Source organism: Primulina huaijiensis, chromosome 9, assembly GCF_012295235.1.
Source record: "Primulina huaijiensis isolate GDHJ02 chromosome 9, ASM1229523v2, whole genome shotgun sequence".
Lineage (NCBI taxonomy): Eukaryota > Viridiplantae > Streptophyta > Magnoliopsida > Lamiales > Gesneriaceae > Primulina > Primulina huaijiensis.
Genome location: NC_133314.1, coordinates 5,211,604 through 5,225,950, shown reverse-complemented (window position 1 = coordinate 5,225,950; position 14,347 = coordinate 5,211,604). Strand labels below are relative to the sequence as shown.

Below are 14,347 nucleotides of genomic sequence, written 5' to 3'. Positions count from 1 at the left end.
GGTACGGTAACCTCGATATACCGAAAATTCGGTATTTTTTTTCCACTCCTAGATAAAAGTACTCAGAGACATTCTTCCCTCAAAATAAGGGAATTCAGTAGAATTAGCTTGTAGAGGAAAGCCCACTAAATTTCCTTTTTTTCAAAGGTTGATATAAGATTATTTAGGTGGAAAAGCCCATTTCAAACGCATTGCTAGGTATATAGTAACTCCCAGTTGCAGTTCATTGACCATGGATTGCTTACATTTGAGGACAAAAAGAGCACGCTTGAGAAACTTCACGTCGTGGGAGACGTCGCCCCTCACGTTTTTCTACTATAAAATGGTTTACTGGGCAGCAAGATTTTATAAGAACCAGTCACCACTGATCGTACTAGCTAGGCCTTGAAAAAGTGGTGGAAATGGCCTTGAAAGCCCTTGCTTTGATTAACATTTTGGTTGTTGGTTGTGTTGTGCCAATGGTTCAAGGACAACTTCTTGGACTACTTGGTTTGCTTAGGATCCAAGGAATTTTGTACTGCACTGCTAATGGCAACATAGGAGTTAATGGCACAACCACACCTGTTTTCCCCAGTACGTACGCTCGTTAAAAGTTGTTTTATTCATGGTTTCAAGATTTTCCCACAAAAATATCATGATTCTATACAACGTTTAATTTAGTTGATGTTTTCGTTTGGTCAAAGCCGGCCTTTCCCATGTTGTTAAATTGTGTAATATACCAGTCATGAGCATGGGCGGAGCCTAAGTCAAAGCCCGGGTGGTCCTAATTTTTTTAAAAAAATTTACATGTAAATTTTTTGTATAAATTTGATATTAGTTCGGGTAGATCAATTTAAAATATTAAAGGATTTTAGAGTTAAAAATCTAGCCCGGGTATAATCGGATTCCAGGCTCCGCCATTGGTCATGAGAAAATTATAATTTTGGTCATACATGTTATTTTTTTTGTGATTTTGGTCCTATATGTTACCAAATTTCAATATTAGTCTCGTATCTTCTGATTTTTGGCAATTTTAATCTTTTTAATCCGGAGTATCGTCAACGTCATATCAGTGCCATATAAGAAAAAATGACTAAAATTACCAAAAAAAAAAAACAAGATAAATGACTAAGACTTAAAATTTGACAACATATAGATCATGACAAAAAATTACGAAGAGACAAACATAAAGAACCAAAAATATAATTTTCTCTGATGTTTTTTTCCACGATGCATGCATGTATGAGGTTCATTATCATCGACATATTAAATTTTTATGGGAACAATATATGATTTATATTTGTCTAATTTTTTCCTACTAATTTTTATTTGATTCTCTATCGTAAAAGTATGAACATTATGGAAAGTTTTCTAACATGACTTGAATATTCATCATCGGTGCAGATGCTTTGGTGCAATTGCAATGTGGTGGAAATGTGGTTTCCACAGCTACGACGAATCGCTCTGGGATATTCTCTATACTGTTAGATCCACTGAACTTCATCCTTTCCACGCTTCTTTCTGGCTGCAAGCTCGTCGTTAACACGCCATTGGCATCGTGCGATGCGAATTTACCATCCATTGGCTCGTTGCAATCAACCTTACAGTTCATTGGCAATGCGCTTTTCGGGCTGTTGAACGTAGGAAATATCATCCCTTCTGGTTTTCAGTTCAACGCTAATTTGAACTAAGTGCTCAATATTATGCTGTAGTATACTAAACATATGGTGAATTGATCTATCTTATATATCTTTAAGTGTATCCTTAAATAAGCGGAAATCACAACTGCTGTGTTCAGGTTACGTATTGCAATGTTATAGTGCAAAATATATTAAGAATGAAATATATGCAAATTGTTGGTTTTATAATGTATTTGAATTATGTTAATGAATGTTGTTGACGAATTAATTAGTGTTTTCCAGGACTAATAGTTTTTTTGTCAAGTGATTTGCTCAATTTTGGTTTTGGTACACTAACTTTTATTTTTCTGAAATTTCACTTCAATTGCTGACGTGACACTAGAAAATGCCGAAGTGGTATTGAAAATTATTGACTTATCAGATTGTGCTCAGAGCCGATGTTACCGGTGTTATTTAACAAATAAACTTTGAAAAAAGAATAAGCTTCGTAGCATAAAATTCATCAAAACCAGTTTACCTCGTAAAATAAAGCTAAGCTTTACCATGAAAAATGATAACAGATGAATGAAGAAATGTAAAATTTCAAAATAACGCAAATCTAGCATAATTAAAAATGTAGCTACAACCATAGAGGAAATCTTTGGGGCAATAGTGGGATATTTCCCATTAGAAAATTTCTAAATCAAATAATTAATATAGTTATAGATTTAAACATGATGTTCAATTTATAAAGTTTAAAAATTTTCATTAAAATTATATTGTGAAATCAAATACTAGAATTAGGCTTTAATGTTCTTTCCATGTGACAATTTGATGGCTAAAATTGACTCTTCAAAGAGACAATCAATCGAAAATTTACAAAATCATATTTGAATTTTAGGAGAATCACCATTGTATCAATATATTTTAATTTTTCGATATGGTTTTTTTTTAATTATTCCTATGACTTAATCGAAGTTTGTCAATTTAGCTACAAATAGAAAATGTGTGATTTTCTTTATGTATATTTGTTTTGAAATTAAATTTTATTGATTTAAAGAATGATGTTTTGTAATTATATGGTGATTATTACAAAATAGTTTTACTTTTATGATTAAATATTATTCTGATTTGAAGAACGGTTTTAAAATAGAATTCAAACATATTTTTATTGTATACTTTTGTGCTTTGCATTTTTGTCCATTAAGTTAAGGTAACATACTACACGTTGCTTGTTGAAGTAATTCACCAGCCAACACTTTATACCTAAGGTCCAGCTTTACTTCTTGCAGCAGTTGATATAAAGCGATGAACAAGAATACACACATGCACGAGTTTGTCTATTCAGGTGATGCAACAATAACATAAACTGAAAGAAATTAGAGACACGTCACATTTACGTGGTTCAGCCAAAGTGGCTTACATCCACGAGAGAGCAGCAACCTTTATTGATAACCCAAGAAAGAGGAGTCAATTTACAAGAACATATCAGAGATAAGGCGTTACAGAATAGATTTTTTCCTCCAATCCATCTTCTAGTTCCTCAATATTTCTTTCTGTAATCTTCCCTCCGCTTCTTGCTTTTGTATCCCCTTGTTCAAGTCAGTTCTGAGAATTCTCCGAGAGAGAGTGTTTTCTCCTTCTCCTGTCGGTGGATCCCTTATGCATGCCTTGGAAACCAGCTACCAGCAGCTCCCTTCTCCCAACTGCCACTCAACGGTTTTTCATAGGTCATTCGAGTATCTCCTTTCCACTGGTGATAGCCTGTCATTTTGTTATGGCCAATAACGAAATGCTCAACTACTCTTCCCCTACCCGTTGACTAGCCAGCTTGGAAGACACCAAATCAACAATTCTCCACCTTGTCTTTAAGATGGCTGCTCTCCATTCTCTTTTCCTATTTTAAATCCATTCCACAGCTTGCACCAAGTCCAGGCAATGCTTGAACTTGGCCTGTGGTAATTTCTTTGTTAACATATCTGCTGGATTCTCTTCAGTTGAGATCTTTTCCACTCTCACCCCGTCTTTTGAGATGATGTCTCTAACAAAGTGTAGTTTAACATCTATATGCTTTGACCTCTCATGATATACTTGATGTTTAGTCAAGTGTATGTCACTTTGGTTGTCGCAATACACCATAACCTGCTCTTGTATTATCCCAAACTCCTTTGTGATTCCCTTAAACCATAAGGCTTCCTTAATAGCTTCTGTCGCAGCCATGTATTCCGCTTCGGCTGTGGATAAAGCAACCACGGGTTGGAGTGTTGCCTTCCAGCTTATAGCTGTTCCAAACACTGTGAATATAAAACCAATTAGTGATTTTATTGTATCCAAATTCCCTACATAGTCTGAGTCCACGAAGCCTACAACAAGATTGCTTACACCTTCTAGTTTTCTGAACATGAGTCCCAAATTTGGTTTTCCTTTAACATACCTTAGCACCCATTTTAGAGCCTCCCAATGCAGGTGTCCTGGATTAGACATGAATCTGGAGACCATGCTTATGGCATAGGCTAGATCTGGACGGCTACATACCATTCCATACATAATGCTACCCACTGCACTTGCATACGGTATCGTGTTCATGTGTTCAATTTCTGCTTCATCTGATGGAGATTGAGTACTTGAGAGTTTATGGTGCTGTCCAAGTGGAGTAGCCACTGGTTTAGATTCATGCATATTGAATCTATGAAGTACTTTCTGCAAATAGGATCTTTGGCTAAGAAACAAGCTCCCATTGTCCCTACTCCTTTTTATTTCCATACCAAGGATTTTCTTTGTCTCCCCTAGATCCTTCATTTCAAATTCAGAGTTCAGTTGGTCCTTTAGTTTTTGAATCTTCTTCTTGCTGTTACTTGCAATGAGCATATCATCAACATATAATAGTAAGAAGGTTCTGGCTCGATCCCCTCCATTTCTGAAATATACACAACTATCAAAGTTGCTCCTGGAGAATTCTAATTTTGTCATGTAGTCATCAAATCGCTTATACCACTGTCTAGGGGCTCTGTTTTAGTCCATAAAGTGATCTCTTTAATAGACACACTTTGTGTTTGTTCTCCTTGGTCACGAAACCCTCGGGTTGGTCCATATAGATGACTTCTTCCGATTCTCCATGAAGGAAAGCGGTTTTGACGTCTAGTTGTTCCAGTTCTAAATCCAATTGAGTTCCTACAGCAAGCATCAACCTGATTGAAGGATGTTTCACCACCGGGGAGTAAATTTCATTGAAATTGATTCCATCCTTTTGTAAGTATCCTTTGGTGACCAATCTGGCTTTATATTTCATATTTTCTGTTCCAGCAGTTCCTTTTTTCAGTTTGTAAATCCACTTGCAACCCAACGTTCTTTGTTTTTCTGGTTTGTGTACCAATTGCCATGTGTGGTTCTTCATTAGTGAATTTCTCTTCATTCATAGCTTCTAGCCAGTTTTCCTTTCTTTTACAAGTCATAACTTCCTTAAATGATGATGGTTCATAGGTATCTATTTGTTCTGCTACATGTAATGCATACCAAGTCAAGTCTGCAAAGCCTAACCTTTCAAGGGGTTTAACTTCTCTTCTCTTCCTGTCTCGGGACAGGGCATAGTTCCTTAGATCATCTCCATATTGATTATGATCCACTGAATTTTCTGAGTGTTTGAATGGATGATTCAAGTCTTCAGTTTCTGATTGTAAGGTTGATTGTGGCAGCTCCACCTCAACTTGTGAATTATATTGTTGCTCGGGTCTCAAGTTTAGCCTTTCTCCTTTTTGAATATATCCCATTTCGGTTTCCACAAAAGTGACATCTCTAGTGTTGAAGCACCTTGGGCCATTTGGTTCCATATTCCACACTTTGTACCCTTTTACCCCTCGGGGTAACCCACAAAGATACATTTTAGTGCTCTTGGTTCCAATTTATCCTGTTTGATGTGAGCATAGGCTAAGCATCCAAAAATTCTGAGCCCCGAGTAGTCTGATGGAACACCTTTCCACATCTCCATTGGTGTCTTGAAATTAATAGCACTTGAGGGACAAAGGTTGATCAAATAGCATGCTGTAGTTACAGCTTCTCCCCAAAATGTCTTCGGCAACTTAGCATTCAGAATCATACACCTGACTCTTTCCAACAGAGTGTGATTTAATCTTTCTGCCACGCCATTCTGCTGTGGAGTTCCAGCCACTGTTTTATGTCGTGTAATACCATGTGACCTGCAAAGTTCTTGAAACTGCTCTGAAAGATATTCCCAGCCATTTTCAGTTCGTAAATATTTAAGTTCTGTGCCTTGCTTGTTTTCATTTGCCAGTAGCCATGCCTTAAATTTTATGAAGGCTTCATCTTAGTTTTTAGGACATATACCCAAGACCTTCTAGAGTAATAATCTATTATGGATATAAAATATCTTCCACCCCCATGGTTGCTGTTTTTGAAGGACCCCATAGATCAGAATGAACATATTCTAGAGGCTGGCTTGTGTTATGTTTACCTATACCAAAGTGAGCTCTTTTGGACTTCCCTAAAACACAATATTCACAAAAGTCTATGTATTGTATCTTATCCCCACATAGTAAATTTTGTTTAGTTAGTTCCACTAGACCTCTCTCACTTACATGACCTAGTCTTTGATGCCACATGTTCGATTTGTCTATGTTTTTTAGCACAACTTCAGTTCCTCCCACAATAGTTTTACCTAATAGAAAATACAGTGATTGATTTTTCATGGCTTTCATTATTACCATAGAACCTTTGCATACCTTTAAGAGACCAATTTCAGACTTAAATGAATAGCCATTAGAGTCAAATGTGCCAAGGGAAATTAAGTTTCGTTTTAGTTCTGGTACATACTTGACTTGGCGAAGCACAAGGTCCTGTCCATCGTGTGTCCTCAGTGCAATGCTTCCGATGCCTTGAACTTTACATGTTTTATTGTTTCCCAAGAGAACTAGTCTCTCCTCTATTTTTGTAAAGTCTTGGAACCATGTTTTTGTAGGACACATGTGAAATGAACATCCAATGTCTAGTATCCATTCACTGCTTGTTTCCTGATCTGCTATTACCAAAGCTTCTGCTGAGTCATATCCTTCACATGCAAAAACTGCCTCTGCTTCATATCTTGGTTTATCTTGGGGCCTAAATTTTCTCTCTGGGCAGTCCCTTTTGAAGTGACCTTCCTTGTGGCATTGAAAACACTTAAATCTTGATTTGCTCTTCGACCTTGGTCTGTTTCTTGGTCCCTTGTATGTTTTCTTTTCAGGTCTGCCACAAGCCGTAAGAGCATCCCCTGTTTGTTCACTTAGGTTGCTTTGTTTTCTTTGTAGCTCCTCGGCTTGCACATCAGATTGTACTTCTTCCAGGGTGATGGTTTGTTTTCTCCCATATAACATAGCATCTCTGAAGTTCTCGTATGATTTAGGAAGGGCATTCAATAGAATGAGTACCTTATCTTCTTCTTCTAGTTTTATCTCAATGTTTTCTAGATCATTGAGAATCTTCACAAACTCATCAATCTGATCACCTATGCTTCTTCCTTCCCCAATCTTAAATGAGTATAAATGTTGTTTCATATAGAGTCAGTTTGCCAGAGACTTGGTCATATATAACTTTTCCAACTTCAGCCACATAGCAGAGGCTGACTTCTCCTTAGCTACTTCTCGTAGTGGTTTGTCTCCAAGATATAGGATGATGGCACTTTGTGCTTTCAGAGTGTCTTTAGTCTTGGTATTTCCCATATCAATGCTTGAAGATTCATCCCTCCCGATAAGAGCCCCAATCAATCCTTGTTGAATCAAGATTGCACGCATCTTGATCCTCCACAAACCAAAATCATTTTTCCCAGTGAATTTCTCGATATCATACTTCATTGAACTCATCGCGTGGGTTCGGTTCCCACAGACGGCGCCACTTGTTAAAGTAATTCACCAGCCAACACTTTATACCTAAGGTCCAGCTTTACTTCTTGCAGCAGTTGATATAAAGCGATGAACAAGAATACACACATGCACGAGTTTGTCTATTCAGGTGATGCAACAATAACATAAACTGAAAGAAATTAGAGACACATCACATTTACGTTGTTCAGCCAAAGTGGCTTACATCCACGGGAGAGCAGCAACCTTTATTGATAACCCAAGAAAGAGGAGTCAATTTACAAGAACATATAAGAGATAAGGCGTTACAGAATAGATTTTTTCCTCCAATCCATTTTCTACTTCCTCAATATTTCTTGCTGTAATCTTCCTTCCGCTTCTTGCTTTTGTATCCCCTTATTCAAGTCAGTTCTGAGAATTCTCCGAGAGAGAGTGTTTTCTCCTTCTCCTGTCGGTGGATCCCTTAAGCATGCCTTGGAAACCATCTACCAGCAACTCCTTTCTCCCAACTGCCACTCAACGGTTTTTCATAGGTCATTCGAGTATCTCGCTATCTCCTTTCCACTGGTGATAGCCTGTCATTTTGTTATGGCCAATAACGAAATGCTCAACTACTCATCCCCTACACGTTGACTAGCCAGCTTGGAAGACACCAAATCAACATTGCTTATATATTTAATTTGAACAAATTTCCCTATTAGATAAAAAAATTTCTAATCGCGTTCCTGACAACAACTAAAACATAGTATCTTCATCCGCCCATAATTGATTATGTTCCTCTTCGTCTGGTATTTTTTTGTTTTTATCTGAGAAAAGAATGTATATGAGGAGTGGTGTTTGGGAAACCAATCAACTAATGGAAGCCGATCAAACATGACATATAAAACGATTTATAAAATAGATGTACATGTAATTTTCGAAATCAGATCATAACAAAATATCCTTCAGGTAGAACATTTCATAAACAACATTATAGTACTGAAATTTCTTTGAATTTCTCTATGGAATACGATATATGTTCCCTATATATTAATCCTCTAAAAGGTGAGACAATATTATGAGTTATCATCTGACCGCACCAAGGCCATAACAAAACATAATTCGGAATTTCTTTCGACTTAGATTTCGAATCCAAAAGAATGCTCAAAAGCCCAATTTTATTTCAAGAACAGAATGTGTCAACATGCTCAATCACTTCTAAACTTATAGACACTTTAAAACTTATGGATACTTTTAAAACAATAAGTTCACTTACTAAAAATGCTTAACGAATTTCAGTAGTTTGGAATTTGCGAGAATTTCCTTTAATCTCGTCTGCCTGAGTGTTGTTGCCTTTGCTCGAGTCTATCTGCGGGGTGCTTGTGCTCTGCTGTTGTTTGTTGTTGTTGCTCGAAATATGGCTGATATGGGGAGCTTTTGTCTAGCTTTTGAATGTGTCCTTGTGAAGTTTGAAAAGGCATTTATGGGGGATGGAGCTGAAGAGTTACAGTCATCTCATTACCACCTTGAAATAATGGTATTCACGTGCCTAAAATAATCGAGAATTAAAAGTTTTAACCAAAACCAAAATTTGACAACTTAATGGATCACAATCAGAAATTCGACAAGTTAATGAACCCAAAAAATCATTTTCCCATTAATATATCCTCCACATTTCTAAAGATGATAAATATTTGGGGGAAAAAAACAAAACAAAATATGTTTTATAATTTGGCTTATTATAGACTTTTGGTTATCTGTTGCTCAAAATTTAGTCTGGTGCACTAATTTGTTTTGTTAATATATTTCTTATTTTTGTCGGAATACTCAATTTCAATCACACGTCATTGATATTCGATACGATGTCAGTGATGTCCAGAACTCTAGTGAAAATGGGCACCCAAGTGCCTCTGAACCTTAAACATTCACTCAATAATGGAATATGGCGTCGATAAAAAAAAAAACACACACACGCGCGCACATATTTTTTTCTTTGTTGTCTCTTTGAATTATTCAATGGTAAAGGTGTTGGATCTCGGTTTTCTCGTGCCCAAACGCAGCGGAAGTTTTAAAATTTTTATTTTATTTTGACAATCAAAATATATTTGTTTGGGCACTCGTATGGTTTTATGAGTAAACATTCATAGGGCGTTGGAATTTTATACCTTTGGGTACTCTTTGGTTCAAGTACTTGTAAGTACTAATATAAATAGTCCTATCATATCACTTGTTTTGTACAAGTATTATTTATCTCGATCAATCAAATTATTAATTATTTATTTCACATCAATAAAATTCGTAATAATTTATCTCACATCAATCAAATCAATAATATAAAATTACGATATTACCCTTAATAAATGATATTATTAATATTCTATTAATATTTTCAACAATGACAAAATGGTAATATCATATTATCTCAAATTTAATCAATCAAATCAATTATATCAAACACTATATTAACTATCATTTTTTATTTTTTTTATTATTACAAAATATTACTTATCTCCATATTATATATCTCATACCTGAACCAAACGGTACCTTGGTAAATTAAATCACTTGGCTCCAACTAATCCGGTATAGGTGGATCTAGCTACTGATGAATCTCTCCGAACGATCTTCAAAAACTCCTTCCTTCAAACTTCTAATCAGGTCCACGACTAGATGATTTGTTCATCTTCTAATTTGCACTAGAAAAATTAGAAGAAGTTTTTACGATGGAGATTAAAATATCGAGAGGCGGCTCAACCCAAAAACTAATCAAGGTGGCCGAAAATATTGAGGGAGAGAAGGAAGTGATTTTCGAAAATCACTATGATGGGAGGCTAGGGTTATAGCTTGCTCACTCTTATTTATAATTAAACCAAGATCTAATACATATAATTAACATTAATGAGCTTGATTAATTAATTGAACTAGTCTAACTAGTTTAATTAATTATTCAAAGTCCATTAAGAACTTTAATTATTTAGTATGTTGGACTTATATTCCTACAAGCCAATTAAACATACTTCCCACTATATTTAATTTATTATTTAATAAACTCAACTTTTGAGCTTAATAAATTAAATACATTATAAATTCAACATTTGAATTTAATATTATAAATTCAACTCCTTGAATTTATCACTTCCAAAATTTGATATTTAATAAACCCAAATTTTGAGTTTAATAAATTAAATTCTCAAATTTTTTAAATTCAACTCCTTGAATTTATTCTCCCAAATTTTATAAATTCATAAATTCAACTTCTTGAATTTACTATCTCATAAATTCAACTCCTTGAATTTATTTTTCTCAAAATTTAATTATCATAAATTCAAATATTTGAATTTACTATATCATAATATAAATTCAACTCCTTGAATTTATTTTCTCAACGGGAACAAACGATCCAGTGCTTGTGTGACCCTCAATGGTTCAGGGATACAGCTAGCCGTGGGTTCACAACTCCTTGTGATTCAGGACATAATCTTTTATGCGGGCTTACCCTTATTTGCCTCATTCTATGTATCAACAATTGATCATGAGAATGTCAGAAATCATATTCCTGATTAAACCCATCGAACCATGGCAAGAACGTCTAGTAGCATTGTCCCATGATTCCCTAGGTATCACTGATAGTGCCTGCAAGAACCAGTCAATTATGATTAGTGTACAGTACGGTCCCTTCATCTCATTTTTTCCGTTCGAATCTGCAACCATTGGTTCATCGAGGGTTGCATAATAATTCGATAACTATGTGATAAATATAAATAGTGGCATCGCATGTACCATTGTACAACTTCTTCTCCAATGTACATCTAATACTCTGGCCAGAGATTCCACGCACTATTATTTCATCAGATCACATAGGATATCCACACCCATAGGTGAGCGGTGAATCTCCGACTACAATGCACTGGCTCATATATGTGTCGCAACTGTACCCAATCTCGTCACCTGATGACTCTCCTAGAGCCGGTAAAGGAGTCAAAGCACAGCCCTAGCATATAGAGCCTCAGTGTTGTCCGGAGTCGTAAGGACTAATGGTGTACAATCATAACCACGGACTTATCCTCTCGATGAATGATAACCACTTGGAAAGTCCGAAGGAGGGTTGTTCGGTGTAATTATCATTTGACTACCCATCTGCATGTTTGGACATCTCTATGTCCTTACTAAGAAACTCACTACACAACATCACATATGCTAGTCTCGAGCTCAAGCGACCGTTATTCATGTTTTAGGCAGTTGAATCGACTAGGAACGGATTTAGATAATACATTGATTACAAATGAGTTTCAACATCGAATTACGATCCATTTGTATTAAAGTATAATCAAGGTCTTTATCTATGTTGTTCACATGAATATACAGATAAAGAAATAACAAACCATGAAATAATGAATTATATTAAAATATAGATTTTTTATTACAACTGTGTCAATAAAATCCTTAGCCAACAGTTGGCTTGCAGAGCATCTACTCCAACAAAAAGGGGCAGATGAGGGGCCTCACATTTCTACTTCACACATTTCTCCGCTGATATAATACGAAAAGTTCTTCATTGGAGAACAATTGTGGGCATGATATGCTGTGTATTTTAGAAAGTGTTCGGGTATGAAGGAAAATAATATTGTCGAGTTTGTTAGAATTATAGAATTAAATTATTTCCCTAATTATATCTTTTCTTATTGATTTAAATTGAGTATGGAAGTATTATGTGATTTTACCTTTTTTTAAGATAATGAGATAATTGTACAAATATATTTAAGCATATTGTTGATTTATTGAGATATTATATTTTTGTTAATGATTTGATGAGATATGATATCAATGTTTAAATAGAGTTTATTTCTAAACAAACTCTTATCTTCTCTTGTTTAACAGATTTCCTTATGAGATAAGGCTCTCATCTATAAAAAAGAAGACCAAGGACTTTGTAGGGCTGGCCGTTCTTTCTCAACATTATACACGCACGTTGCACGTTCTGAATCTTAGAGAAGAACACTTTCAACGTTACTGTTGCCCTGAAGACTGCCGATAGCAAGTGTTGCCTTTAGTGTTGGGAACATCTTCAGACAACATCCGTGACGAAGTTGACCGAAGAGTGTTTCTGAAACTCTAGTTTTCGTTGGCGTTTCTTTTGCTTTCTTATTCACATTTTAATATTGTTGGTTGTTTTAGAAAGCTTTATTTTCTCAACTTGTTGAGAAAATTGATTTTTATCCTAATCACTAGTGATAGGTTTTTGTAAACATTTTGGTTTTCTAGTGATTAATTTTTGCCATAAGGCACCGCACAAGTATTTATACTTGTGCATATTCAATCTTGTCCATCGTATTTATTTAAAGCAAATTTGTGTTACAAACTTTAATTTTCCGCTGCATGTTGTCCGAGATGTTGTAACATCTGGCACAACATTTAATTCTAATTAAACACAAATTCACTATTTTACATCCTATTCTGATATTTTCATTATTTATTGATATCTGTCGGACAAAATAATCCTAACAAGTGGTATCAGAGCTTCCACTTGACATACTAAGTGTTTATTCTAGCTTTTGTTTTGTGTTGACAGAATAAATAATCAATGGATACATCACTTGCTAATGCAGCGCTTCGACCACAGTCCTAGATGGAACCAATTACAGCCTTTGGAAGGTCAAAATGAGATACTACATAAAATCCTTAGATGAAAGGGCATGGCAGCGTGTCATCAATGGATGGACTTTACCAAGCATGACAGATCAAGATGGTGACAGCCTACCAAAACCCGAAACTGACTGGACTGCTGATGAAGTGCAAAGTTCGAACTATAACTCAAAGGCCTTGAATGCTATATTTACGTCAGTTGACACAAACATGTTAAGTTTAATCACAAACTGTACTTCTGCTAAAAGCGCATGGGATACCCTCCAAAGAAACTGTGAAGGTTCCGAAAGTGTGCGACGAACCAGATTGAGAATGCTTTCTTCCAAATTCGAGATAAGGAGGATGGAAGAATCTGAGAACATATTGGAATATGATCGTCGCCTACGAGAAATTGCTAATGAGGCGTTCAGTCTTGGAGATCCCATCTCTAATGAACGACTAGTTAGTAAGGTTCTTCGTTCTTTGCCTGAAAGATTCAACATAAAAATCTGTGCTATAGATGAAGCCAAGGATACGACGCAAATGGCTTTGGAAGACCTTATCAGTTCACTTCGGACTTTTGAGATGAACTTAGACATGCAGAAGAAGGATAAAGGGAAAACAATTGCATTCCAAGCTTCAAACAACACCTACAATGACCTAATTCAAATATCCCAAGAAGTCAATGAATCAGACCTTTGTGAGGACTCTATCTCCTTTATCACAAAAAAATTCGGGGATTATTTGAAAAGAATTAGAGATAAGAAGAAGGATGCACAACCCTCAAAATTTCCAAGTCTTCCTATACCTGAAAGACCACAAAGACTTCCTGGCAAACAACAATCTCAACCGAGGAATGAAGGCAGAGAGCAATTTGACTCAAAGAAGTATGATTCAGTGCAGTGTAGAGAGTGTAAGGGGTTTGGTCACTATGCCAATGAATGTGCCAACAGATTGCGGAAAAATAAAGGCTACAATGTTTCCCTAAGCGATGAAGAATCTGATGTGGATGAGAAATACGCTGATGACGATAATCAAACCTCCTTGACTGCATTATTGACAGAAAAACACTGGCTGCAAGTGAACCCTTCAGGTGTTGCCCTAGGTGTTGCCACACCTGTCCGCAACATCTGCAAAAAATCAGTCTGTTTACAATCTACAGCTTCTAAAAATTTGAATGTAGATGATGAATTGGAAGTTGATGATGAAGATATCACTCTTGAGAGTATACAAAAACTCTATGAAGAGTTGTTTGAAGATTGGACCAAAAGAAACAAGTTGAACTCAAGTCTCATGAAG

General features: G+C 35.8%; 1 protein-coding gene across 1 annotated transcript; it reads left to right on the top strand.

The window, feature by feature from the left end:
• Positions 1 to 360: 360 nt before the first annotated feature.
• LOC140985216 (phylloplanin-like) lies at positions 361 to 1,890 on the top strand. Its single transcript, XM_073452997.1, has 2 exons — positions 361 to 573; positions 1,384 to 1,890. Exons 1-2 carry the CDS (start codon positions 402 to 404, stop codon positions 1,668 to 1,670), a joined length of 459 nt encoding a protein of 152 aa, XP_073309098.1. The 5' UTR covers positions 361 to 401; the 3' UTR covers positions 1,671 to 1,890.
• Positions 1,891 to 14,347: the final 12,457 nt, after the last annotated feature.

Bases quoted from the DNA above. Each gene is read 5' to 3' on its own strand.
- LOC140985216 (XM_073452997.1), top strand. From the start codon at position 402: ATGGCCTTGAAAGCCCTTGCTTTGATTAACATTTTGGTTGTTGGTTGT. The intron at 574-1,383 runs GTACGTACGCTC...TCATCGGTGCAG, and splicing joins AACCACACCTGTTTTCCCCA to ATGCTTTGGTGCAATTGCAA.